This window comes from Nomascus leucogenys, chromosome 3 (genome assembly GCF_006542625.1).
Source record: "Nomascus leucogenys isolate Asia chromosome 3, Asia_NLE_v1, whole genome shotgun sequence".
NCBI lineage: Eukaryota > Metazoa > Chordata > Mammalia > Primates > Hylobatidae > Nomascus > Nomascus leucogenys.
Window position 1 is genome coordinate 152,985,378 of NC_044383.1, and position 12,193 is coordinate 152,997,570.

The 12,193-nt window shown below is 51.2% G+C and overlaps 1 protein-coding gene across 1 annotated transcript; it reads right to left on the reverse strand.

The window, feature by feature from the left end:
* Positions 1 to 344: 344 nt before the first annotated feature.
* On the reverse strand, positions 345 to 11,083 carry LOC115832514 (T-complex protein 10A homolog). Its single transcript, XM_030804086.1, has 8 exons — positions 10,954 to 11,083; positions 9,528 to 9,672; positions 7,795 to 8,010; positions 4,625 to 4,781; positions 3,796 to 3,932; positions 3,216 to 3,327; positions 1,598 to 1,697; positions 345 to 610 (listed from the first exon to the last, which is right to left on the reverse strand). Exons 2-8 carry the CDS (start codon positions 9,669 to 9,671, stop codon positions 598 to 600), a joined length of 879 nt encoding a protein of 292 aa, XP_030659946.1. The 5' UTR covers position 9,672; positions 10,954 to 11,083; the 3' UTR covers positions 345 to 597.
* Positions 11,084 to 12,193: the final 1,110 nt, after the last annotated feature.

Here is a 12,193-nt window from a genome sequence, read left to right on the forward strand (position 1 = left end):
GCCTTTACCGAGGCAGAGTTCACTCAGCAAAGCAAGCCTGAGGCCGACTCCCAGTTTCTAACAGGCCAACAAGAGACGCGAGATGAATGACCTGTTGAGCGGAACAAGAAGCGACGATGTGCTGCCCCAAGCAGGACTGGGTCTCCTCGGAGCTCACAGAACACCGTAGCTGCAGCCGCAGCCGGTGCCTCTTCTGACCCCTTCCTGAGTCAATGCTGACCACCGCCTCCTTGACGCGTCCTTCCGGAACTGAGCTCTCCCCAAGGGCTAAAATATGGTGGCTGGAAGAGACTTGAGGCTATAGCCTTGGGGTTTTTTTTTAAGTATTTAAAACAAATCTTCCCCTGAAAAGTCTATTGCTTTATTTACTGGAAATAAACTGGCAGTCAGCAATGCTAGAAACGCCTGGCCCCCAGGTCAGGGCCCCCTGGCCTGTCTGGAGGGAGCGGCGTGCAGAGCTCCTTGAAACTCACTTGGGGAGATCGGACCGCCGGCAGTCATCTGCCTTGGCATTTGGATGTTGTTTTTCTTCCTGTACTTCCTCCTTTTTCATCTTAGTGACCACGGGCTGTGCTATTTCCAGGGAAGATGGTGGGTTTACAGGAAGATTCTGCAGAAAGCGTATAATCCTAGTCTCCCGTGGTCTCCATGAACACTGCAGTGTGAGGCGGGAGAAATGCACCTTGCCCTGGCATTTTGCAGGCTCTGCCTCTAAGTCGGTGGGCGCGGCTGAGCCCCAGACAGTCAGCACCAGGACTTTGGACCACGTTTTGTGTTTTATTAAAGTGCTTATCTCCCACTTGTATGTTTGATCGGGGGTCAGGGTGGCCACAGTGACAACTGCCACATTTAACACCTGATACAAACAACACACAGAGACAGCACCTGCCATGGCTGTGGCGCTCTTTCTCAATGCAGATCATTAGCCCTGAGGCTTCCAGGTGAACTCATTAGCTGGATCCTCAAACAAAATAAAACCCTAAGAAAAATGTTCGCACTCATCCCTCACTGAAGATGTTGGAAAGGGCAGAACAGAATGTGGGATTTTCGCGGGAGAACAGGAAACAAGCGGGACCTGTATTCTGAGACATCCCCGCCGGGTGCCTACTTTTACATCACAAGTAAGTTCACAGCCCGAATTTCCTGCCGTAGAGAAAATAATTTCATTTTATTGACTTGTTTTTTGTAAAATATAGCATGTTACAAGTGGGCCCCTAGCTAGGGCTTAGAAGTATGTTTGCTATTCTTGCCTTCCAGTCTATTAATGTCAATTGGGAACTGTAAATCAAAATGATAAAAAATGAAACTCTCACTAGGGGAACACATAAGTCATGAAAAATATTAATCTTGTTTGTGCTAAATGCAACCAACTTAAATCTATAAAAAAAGTCTCTGTTTGAAAGGCTGAACCTCAGGAAATAAAGAGACATTTGGAATCATCTTAATTTTCTGTTCTTGTCGAGAAGATGGGAAGGTGCAACCATCTCATGACACTCTTTCCGAATGTCACTTCCTCAGGACGAAAAGGTCACCTTCTCAGGTCTCCTAGCGGGGAACTGGGCGGGCCACCCTGGCAGAAATCACTCAACCCCCCTACCTGCAGTCTGCAATGTTTGGGGAAGAACAGGCCAACTCGTCAGGTTGAACGTGGCTGAGAAATCCAGCTTCAGAACTCTCTAAGACTGATGAGCTTCCATCTAAAAAGCAAATAAGTTAAATTTAAAGGGACAGTGCATATACACTGTGGAAATATCATTATCCTAATGCGATTGCTAAATCCAATTTAAGTGAACGGGTGAACACGTTCTCTCTTGTTCATGAGATCACTATACACATGTCAGGTCAGTTCAACAACAAATGATCCTGTAAGGAACATTAATTCTTTAACGAACACACTCAGTCAGTATTTCTTGGGCATTACTCTGTCTCGAGTATTCTGATGGATCAGGAGATTGACAGATGGAAAGGCACTGTCTCGGCCTGAAGCTGCTCACCGTCCTGTAGGAGGCAGACACGGGAGAGAAAAGCCGGATCGCTGCGCCACTGGCTTGTGGGACCTATGAAGGGACAGGGGCTGTGGTGAAGGAGCATCACAGGCTTCCAGGAAAGCCAGGGATCGGGGCGGGCTTCCCCAGGATGGCGTCACTGTCAGCTGAGATGATGTCTGGAGGTTGTGGAGGTGCTAGCAGGTGTGTGGGAGACAAGGCCTCCAGTTCTGCCCGGCACCAGAAAGTAAACTGAGGTCTTGTCCAGGGGACTGAAGAGGAGGGGGCAGCAGGAACGAGGTGGCCAGGCTGGTGCAGATCTGATGGGAAGGGCTTCCCCACCCTGCAGAGGGGACTGTGAGGGCACGCAGGGCCTGGGGTGGTCTGAAGCAGATGATGGCACCAGCCTCACCTCTGTGAAGCTCCCTGCAGAGGCCATGAAGCAGCCTGGGGGACAGGAGGCCTGGGGAGCGGACCCGGGAGGAAGACAGTGTCGGGTTCGGCCGTGCAGGGCCATACAGACCTGGGCCGAGGATGGGAAGGAGTCCAGGTGCCAGGCAGCCCAGCGCGAGTGGTGCCCACAGGCTTGGGCTGTGCTGCGCGTAAGGACCACACTGAGGCTGGGCCACTGCATGGGCTCTGTTTCTTTACCAAGACAGGATCCTGAGGGGGTCGTGAAGCTGCTCTGGTCATTTTCTGGCGGCGACATGAAGAAGGAGTTCTTTCCTGACTCACCCAGGGGTACTGTTGGCTCCTCCCAGTGGGACCCTCGATACAGAAAGCACCCACAGCTGCATGGACAGAGCTGGGCCTCGGGAAAGAGGCTGGGCAGGTGCCGGGTGAGAGGGCGCTCCATCAGGGTGGCAGCAACGCCACGGGCGGGCATACGGAGAGAAGGGAACAAAGCCCCCAAGTCCGCCCAGCGCCAGCCAGACGCCTTCTGCTGGGAGTGTGCTCAGGGGGAAGCGGCCGGTAGGATTCCGAATCTCCAGCCACGGCCCCTGGAGACCGGCACGTGGGCTGCGTGTGGGGTGGAGAGCTGGGGGTGTCGGCAAGACTCCCAGGTGAGGACCCGACGAGGGAATCAGACACAAGGTGGTCAGAAATTAGGCAGCTCCATGAAGGACACGTCCTTGCCGTAGTAAGATGTTCTGCTGACGCGTATCCACAAGAAAGCCCCGCAGTTTACAGGAAGCATGGAAACAGTTAGGAGTCCCCGACCCTGCTCACCAGCTCCTCCGGCTGCTGCCGTCTGCTCCTGCAGCGTGGCGGCCTGGGAAGCCTCCACTGGTGATTTTCTGCCACTGGAGTTTTGTGGACTTCGGGAAGATGGATGCATAACCTGGGGCAAAGGCAGTCAGAGGCCCCCCTTGTCACAAGGTCCCTGCAGCCGGCAATGCCTCGAGCCCACAGGCTGGGAGCACAAAGGCATCTTCAGCCATCCACGATTTCCAGCAAGACCCCAGGGCTCACCCAACAGCCCTGCAGTCCGCACTACAGGGCAGGTCAATTCTTTTAAAGACTCTGCAGAAATATACCAACTGCAGAGCTCAGGAAAGCAATTGATTTTTAAAACGCAATTCAAGTTGTTTGCTTTTCAAAACCCAATTCAATTTATTTGCTTTTATAGCATTAAAGACATGTCTGCAGAAATTCAAAGTTTTATCTATAGAAACATAATTAGGTTAATAAATTACTAGGCCTATTTCGAATAACAAATTGAGGACTTTTATTAGACCTAAGTGGAACTTCATCTGAATCTGAATTTTCCATGCGGCCAGTGTAGAGTGACCCAGGTTTCCGAGGTCACCTTTCCGTCTTCAGACACCCCCCGTCTTTCTGCACTGGGAGTCGGCCTTCCAGTGGGTGCTGGACTTCTGTCCTGATGTCTCCCAGGAGGACTTTTCTCTCTATCTTCCTGTGGTGGTGTTTTCCCTGAGTTAATTCCTTCCTTCTCAGCAGTTGCTTTGGGAAAATGCGAGGGGATAAACCATCTTCAGGAGTTGGGGGGCAATCTTCTCCATCCACATCAACCCAGTATCAGTTGCTGGCTGAGGACTCACGAGATTTGCCTCTCGAGTGTGAGGGTGACACGAAGCTGGGACGGGAAGAGACACACTGGCCAGCAGAAGGTTCTAAAGAGGAGCTAATTTTAACAAGGAAAAATGTGATGGAGACAAAATAGCATCCTGCACTGTGGCCCCCAAGCAAGCAGCACAGCCCCCGTTCAGAGGAGTCCAGGCTGACAAGCAGCAGGTGCAAGATCACAGTGCAGAAGCAGGGAGCGTGGGAGGCTGCGAGCCCCGAGACGCATGGGCCATGGCGTGTGGAGAGAGCGCCATGCACATCACCTCCACGGGTGGGACCCACGGAAACAAAGCCCCCGAGTCCACTCGGCCCCAGCCAGACGCTTGCCGCTGTGAGTGCGCTCAGAGGGAAGCAACCGATAGAACTTGGAATCTGCTCTACAGCAGGAAGTGCTGCGGGTTAGGGTCTTGTTTGAAAGGCACAAACCCGTGTCCTCGGAAGAACACAGGACTCCAGGGAGCACCACGCTCGCCCAGGGAGGTGAAACTGTGTGGTGAGGAGCTGATGGGATGTGTGTGTTTGTGTACAGAACCTGTGCTCTCTTTACAGACGATAAGCACGAAGGGTCACCTTTGGAGGAGCTAAGTTGTTAGGTGACGATCTCTGTCCCGGGAGAGTGGCACTCTGACTCTTGCGGCCAGCGTGTTTGGGCATTGTCTCTTCATCAGCTGACAGAAGTGAAATTTTTCCAAAAGCAGGTTGCAATGCCTAAAAGACAAAATGCAGGGAAATTTTTCACATTTTCAAAGGTAAGATAAATTCAAATTTTAATACAATCCAAAATAATTGGAATGTCCTAGAAAAAATTAGGGTACAAGATGGGGGGACTTGGCCTGGTTTTTCCCCTAACATGTTGATAAGAACAGAAACCCTCACCCAACGTTTGTGAAGGGAGCTTTGTGGAGCCCGTGTGTGCTTTGTGTTTCTTATTGTGGTTCCTTGTTTCAAAATGATCGCAGGATCCCAAAGGCCACAGAATGAACAATACCCGACACATCTTCCTTCAGGCTCACGTGTCTTCAGCGGGGAATGCGGTAACGGAGGAGGAAAATGTGATGCTCCTTCTACTGTTGTGTCTACAACTGTCTAAGATTCGAAATGCAAATTCCCATTTTCCCTGTATTCAGCAGACTGACCTGGAACAGCGTGATCCTTCAGGTGGGAGGAGGTGCGTGAGGTCTGGAATGTTTAATTATTCCCCGCTCTCCCCTCTGAGGAGGAGGCGGGAGTGGGAAGGGGAGAGGGTTGCTATGAACGAACCCTTAACACCAGATCCAGAGTGGCTCATCCACACAGCAGAGCCCGCGTTCCGAGGGTGCTCATGCCTCAGCCTTTTAGATACTCAGTCCCTAAAACTGCGACTACACACAGATACACCTACGCAAATTTAGAGTGTGGAATTCACATATCCCGTCCTTTCTTCAAATCAGGTATGCTCTCGTGAGCACAGATCCTCTTCTTATAAACAGCCCCATGGTGACCAGTACAATGCACAGAATCAAAAAAAAAATTTGTAAATTCACCAAGCTCTAATCCCGAAATAAGAGAATGATGGAAACTGTAGGGAGTGTGAAGACTGAATGAGACTTCATTGACTCTTGGGGTTATTGTTATGGTTACATTTCGACCAACATACAATGACCCAAATGGGGCAGTAGATACTATTTTTTAGGAACTGGCATACAGTATAAGCAGGGAAAAATCCCTGTGGGTCTTATGGGTTCTCCTCACAGAAGGTGGACAATCCCAGCCAGTATTTGTGGCGATTTCTCCTTCTCTACCTCTGATGGAGGAACAGCCTGTCCGGCTTCCGCTCTTCCTTCCGCAGAAGGACTGGGCGCTTTGCTGTGCTGAGAGGCTAAACCCACTTTCTTTCTGAGGCAGCAGAAGCCATCTCCATGGAGACAAAGCTCTGGCAGAGCTCCCGAAGAGTGGGAATAACTTCCGAGATTTCCCGTAATTTCTTGTACAGGAATGTGCGGCTGTTCTTGCCACGCTGGGAGAACCCACCACAGAGCAGGCTCCTCTGGAATGTATTCCATGGGTGCCTCTGTGTGTGTGTGTGCGTGTGTGTGTTGTAATCACTGTGTCATATCAGAAATATTCTAAGTCCTGGAAGTACCGATTTAAAAGTTCACACAATAAGTGCAGATAGGAAATGTTGGTACTTTTCTTAACCCACTGAGAAATATCCCCACTTACATGTGGAGGGTGTTCACGTGGTTCCACGTGTCCTTACCTGTACGTATAATTTTAATGATTCAAGTTGTTTAGACCCATGTGCGGGAAACAGAACCCAGACAAGGCAGTGATAACACTGGCCACATTCACACTGTCTTAGGCTCGGTCTTTGAGCCATGTGATCACACTCGAAAGCTCAGTGTTCTATACAGGCAGGTGGGTGCTGGGAGGCACCGACTACTGCAGCATGAGAATGCTGGTTCTTCCTTTGGGATAGAGCAGGGCAGTGATGTGGGACGGGCGCAGGAAAGTCCTGGGTAGAGAAGGGCAGGTCCCTGGCTAGGGCTGCACCCCGGGGCCTGTGCCCAGGGACCTAGGCATTTCTGCTTTCGTGCCCAAATGTAGCATTTCCAAGACCACCCTGGCCCACCACACTCCCATCTTGGGCCTGTGAAAATCCCAAGACCCTAGCGGGCAGAGACACAAGTGGCTGGAAGTGAGAGGAACACACTGGCAGATGCCAGCAAGCCATTGACTGGCAGAATGACACAGAGATCGGTCAGGGCGGTCAGAGGAGAGCCCGGCCACTGGGCTGCCTAACTCCAGGTGAAAACTGCCTTCCCACTCCATCTCGGTTCTGGCTCCCCCGTCTGCTGAGAGCTACCATCACCCAATAAAAAACCTTGCACCCATCCTCCAAGCCCATGTGTGATCTGATTCTTCAGGTACACCAAGGCAGGAACCCAGGACACAGAAAGCCCTCTGTCCTAGTGATGTGCAGAAGGTCTAACTGAGCTGATAAACACAAGCTGCCTACAGATAGCTAAACTGAAAGAACGCCCTGTAACACACGCCCACTGGGGCTTCAGCTGTAAACATTCACTCCTAGAAACTGCCGTGGGGTTGGAGCCGCACAGCCTGCCCCTCTCTACGCTCCCCTAGAGGTTTGAGCTGTGAGACACTGAGGGAGCCAGCCACACCCCATCGCAGACCCTGCGAGGGGGACAAGGGAACTTTTCCCGTTTCAACAGGTCTCGATCGCATTCTACACAGCTGTCCTAGAGAATGAACAGAAGGACACCAGGCCACTGAGCTGGCTCTGGAGTCACCCTGGGTTCAAATCCCAGCTCCACATTCTCTAACCGGTGGCCATGATGGAGTTAGTCATAGGATCCATTTCATAGGGTCGTGGTAGAGATTAAGACAGTAACACTCCCTGCCTAGCCCATGTGAAGTCCACAGTAAGGGTTTGCTGCTGCTGTCCTGAGACATCATGAGATGTCTTAGAATTCCAGACGTGAGATGCGCAGCCTGGAGGCGGCCGTGCTTCTGTCTGCTGGAGCGCCAGGTGAGAAGCCTGATGTATCCAGTTCTTTAATCTTTACTTGTGGGAAATGGGATGGATGGAAAGATAGCAAGCCCTCCCACCACCTGGAGCGTGAAGGATACCACGTCACCCAGCAATAAAGCCCACATCTTTACGGGGACGCTATTTTTACATAATGCAAATGATACAAAAACACAAGTGCGCCTTTGGTACCAGAGTGTGTGGTTCTCGCCCTGCGTGTGGGGACGCTGCAGGCTTCTTCCTGGCTTCCCACTGCTGCCGCTGCAGACTTCTCAGCTCTTCTCGGAGCTCCAGGTTCTTCTTCCTCAAGGCATTGATATGACTCTGGAGTTTTCTGTGAACATCAGCCCACAGCGACTCCTGTCTCCTGAGCTCTTGGTGGAGTCTGGTGATCTGCTGCTGTAATGACTGTTATTGGGAAGAGAACACCAGAAAACCTCTCAGACGCACAACCGGCACATTCATCTGCAAAATACTCAAGGCCTCTCTGATGTAAGACCAACACCCTTTCTGGACAAAAAGACACCCAATGAGATAAACAGGACAACCACAGCCTTCTTTTTCTTTCTTTCTTTCTTTCTTTCTTTCTTTCTTTCTTTCTTTCTTTCTTTCTTTCTTTCTTTCCTTCCTTCCTTCCTTCCTTCCTTCCTTCCTTCCTTCCTTCCTTTCTTTTTTCTTTCTTTCTTTCTTTCTTTCTTTCTTTCTTTCTTTCTTTCTTTCTTTTTTTGAAGCAGAGTCTCACTCTGTCACCCAGGCTGGAGTACAGTGGCATGATCTCAGCTCACTGAAGCTTCAACTTGATGAGCTCAAGTGATCCTCCTGCCTCAGCCTCTGATGTAGCTGGGACTACAGGCGTGTGCCACCACACTTGGCTAATTTTTGTATTTTTAGTAGTGATGGGGTTTCACCATGTTGCCCAGACTGGTCCCAAACTCCTGGGCTCAAGCGATCCACCTGCCTCGGCCTCCTAAAGTCCTGGGATTACAGGCATAAGCTACCATGCCTGGCCACAGCTTTATTCTTATTGAGTACTATTTATTATGAGTTAGTCTACATGATATAGCCAGATATAGATGGTCAGTGAATTATGATTCTTTGTTAAAACACTGCTATAGCAATAAGAGGCTGGCATTCTTTTTCCTTCTTTTTTTTTTTGAGACAGGGTCCTGCTCTGTCAACCAGGCTGGAGGGCAGTGATGCAATTTCAGCTCACTGCAACCTCCACTCCCCAGGTTCAAGCAATTCTGGTGCCTCAGCATCCCAAGTAGCTGGGATTACAGGTGCACACCATCATACCTGGCTAATTTTGAATTTTTAGTAGAGAAGAGGGTTTGCCATGTTGGCCAGGCTGGTCTCAAACACCATGCTGGCATGGATGTATGGTTAACAGTTTAAAAATTATGGAAGCCACTGTATTTTCAACCTGACATGTTAGCCTTCCCCTGGCATCCCTCATTGGACTGTAGAGCCTCCAGCCTTGCTCTGAGAATAAGCGGGATCGTGATAAAGGTACAGCCCTGCACTGCGTGACCCTGGCCACAGAGACCCATGGCACTTTCTTGAGAGCAAGCACTGTCCAACTGGGTCCGGTGAGGAAGATAGTTGCTGGGATGATGTGAGGCATGTCAACCTGATTTTCTTTAATGAAGTTTTTAAAGTCTGGTGCCTTCTCCTGGATTAGAGGAGAAAAGCTGGAAAGTTAATATTTTCTTTAACTCCCTGTCCTGCCCCCCCATCCACCAAGAGAGAAGGTTGCAGAGGGGAAAAGAGCCGCGTGCCCCTCTCAGAGGAAGTTCAGCATCAGTGTCCCAGGCTGGCGCATTCCTACGGGGTCTGGCAAGGGAAAGTCCAATAACGGGCCACAGGGACAGGAGTCAGGGTCCCGCCTGGTGGGACTAACTCTGTCCCCACAGGGATCAGCTCACCGGCATCTCCCCGCCATTGCCGTCCTCGCTGGGGACCTCGGCTGCCGCAGCTGTCTTCTCCATGGCAGCCCCAGCTCCTGGGCACCGGTCCTCTGGGTGGGTGCCTTCCTTGGACTCCCCGGCCTCGAGCTGACCCTCCAGCATCCTGGTTGGGAAGGGAGGAGCTATGGCAATGCCTGAATGCAGCCCCCTACCCCGTCAGTGTGGGCTGAAGGCCCCAGCCTCAACCTAAGGGTGAGCAGGAACCACGGCTGCTCTTCTCCCCCGGGGTCCTATGCACATTCCCAAGCCCAAAGCTGACCAGGTGAAAGGACACCACAGACTGAGAGACTGAGTGGCCCACAGCTGGCTCTTCACCATCTTCCATGGAAAACAGTTCCTAGAAAATCAGCCTGACACCTAACACACTCCCAACATCCACAGACGGAGGGACTGAGTGGTCCACACCAGACTCTCCACCATCCTCCATGGAAAACCCTTCAGTTCCTAGAAGATCAGCCTGACACCTAACACACTCTCAACATCCACAGACAGAGGGACTGAGTGGTCCACACCTGGCTCTCCATCATCCTCCATGGAAAATGCTTTAGATCCTAGAAGATCAGCCTGACACCTAATGCACTCTGGTCATCCAGAGAAGGGTGTGAGCGGGGTGTGAGCAGGTGTGAGGGGAATGTGAATGGGTGTGAGCGGATGTGAGCAGGATGGTCTTGGGGTGTGAGTGGGATGTGAGTGGATGGTTGCGTGCGGCCCTGAGGGAACTCTTAGCCCTTTAATCAGCACCACTGGATCAACACCCACTTGGAGGGGCACAGGCAGACCCCACACTGTATTGAGTCTGAGTCTTGAACCATCAGGATGACATTTGTGAATTCACGGTGAAGACATGGAAAGGAAAGCCCTTTTTATAGGTACAGCATTTATGCCGGTTCTAGGAAGCTCACAGCAATCAGAAAACTAAAACAAAAGAGGAAATGCAAAGCTCCCTGCAAGCCTCAGGGTCCTCTGTGAAAGCCGCTCCCACCCCTGCCTCACCCTCTCGGTTTTAGGAAGTGAGTGACCCCCAACGAAACCCCGACTGTTTATTCATAAACTTCTCGCTGTATACAAACCTGAGAATGAACAGTTTAACCACAGTGATTGGAGAAATGCTGTTTAAAAGAGAGTCTCCTGGTGGAGGCAAATCGAAGGTCAAGAGCAAGACCTACCAGTAACCGGATCCCTGGCCGTTCCTTCCCCGCGGGGACTGGGACAGTTTCTGTGGAAGTGGGCGGGGATCCTCTGTCTTCACAGCCCTGAGAAAGCTCCTTCTTTCCTGCTCCTCTGAGGGGATACCCCAGTGTCCTCGGCCCCACCAAACTCGTGACCCCCTTAGTCTGGGGAAGACCCCTTCCCTCAGCCCCACTACCAGACCTCGTCACCTCACCTGGTCCCTGCCAGTCACTTCTGCCAGGACCAGATCATCTGGGCCGTGTCCCCTCAGCTGTCCCCAAGTCCTCTTGCCTCATCTCCAGGGACCAGGGAGCAGCAGACGGTTCCAACGGACTTTCTGTCTTAAAGGGGCATGAGTGTCTCACTCAACGTCACCACTGGACCAGCTCAGATAATAATTAAACATCCCAAACCTGCAATTCTAACATAGGAGCTCACTGGCACTGGAGTCCATCCATCCACAAAGGACACTGGAGAGAGTCAGACTGCTCCTCCCCATTGACAAATACCATGTGTTTAATATCAAGTCTTCAATATCCAGCGTGTAGTAAGAGCTCGTTTCTCTGAGCATACATTCTTGACGAAATATAAACTGTCTTTGCATGTCAAATTATTTACTAGAAAAAACATTTTTATGAAGGGAAAATATTGTATGTGAGTTTAAAGAGGAGACAGGATTCAAATTTTCATCATTTCACAAAATGCGTCTCCATCTGAATTGTCGTGTGATTTTTGTGACAGAGAAGAGAATGAGGATCAAGCGAGAGTCCATGTTCCTGTTAAGCCCTGGCCGTCCTTCTCATCCGGGGCTCCCCTGAGCCTGCTTGTGTTGTGTGTCACTCGGATAGTTCCGCAAGCGACTCGCATGCAATAAGCAGTAAACACCGACGTCGTGAATGAATGAAGAAACTACCACAAAGAGGAAACGAGGCACTTTTGTCCCTGAGAGTCATTCTAACCGTGGGATTGTGGGTCCTGAGGTGTGTGAGGGGTTGTGTGTCCTGAGGTGTGTGAGGGGTTGTGTGTCCTGAGGTGTGTGAGGGGTTGTGTGTCCTGAGGTGTGTGAGGGTTGTGTGTGTGTCCCGAGGTGCATGAGGGTTGTGTGTGTGTCCCGAGGTGCGTGAGGTGTTGTGTGTGTGTCCCGAGGTGTGTGAGGTGTTGTGTGTGTGTCCTGAGGTGTGTGAGGTGTTGTGTGTGTGTCCTGAGGTGTGTGAGGGTTGTGTTCGTTTCTGTGCTCCTCTCAGGTGCCGCCTGGTTTTTGTTCGCGGGGTGAGACACGGCCGGCCCCCTTCCCCTCTCCATGGGGCAGGCAGCTTCCATCCCCATCTTCATGGTGTCTCCTTCCTCCAGAGACTCTGCCATCCTTTGGACACCCAGGGGGTCTCTCTGCCCAGGCCTCACAGCACCCTGAGTTTAACCCAACTGGAAGTTGTGATGTCCTCGAGTTTCTGGAA

Bases quoted from the DNA above. Each gene is read 5' to 3' on its own strand.
- LOC115832514 (XM_030804086.1), bottom strand. From the start codon at position 9,671: ATGCTGGAGGGTCAGCTCGAGGCCGGGGAGTCCAAGGAAGGCACCCAC. The intron at 4,782-7,794 runs GTACCAAAGGCG...TTTGTCTTTTAG, and splicing joins GGCGAGAACCACACACTCTG to GCATTGCAACCTGCTTTTGG. The intron at 1,698-3,215 runs GTGAGCAGGGTC...TTTGCTTTTTAG, and splicing joins GGCAGCAGCCGGAGGAGCTG to ATGGAAGCTCATCAGTCTTA.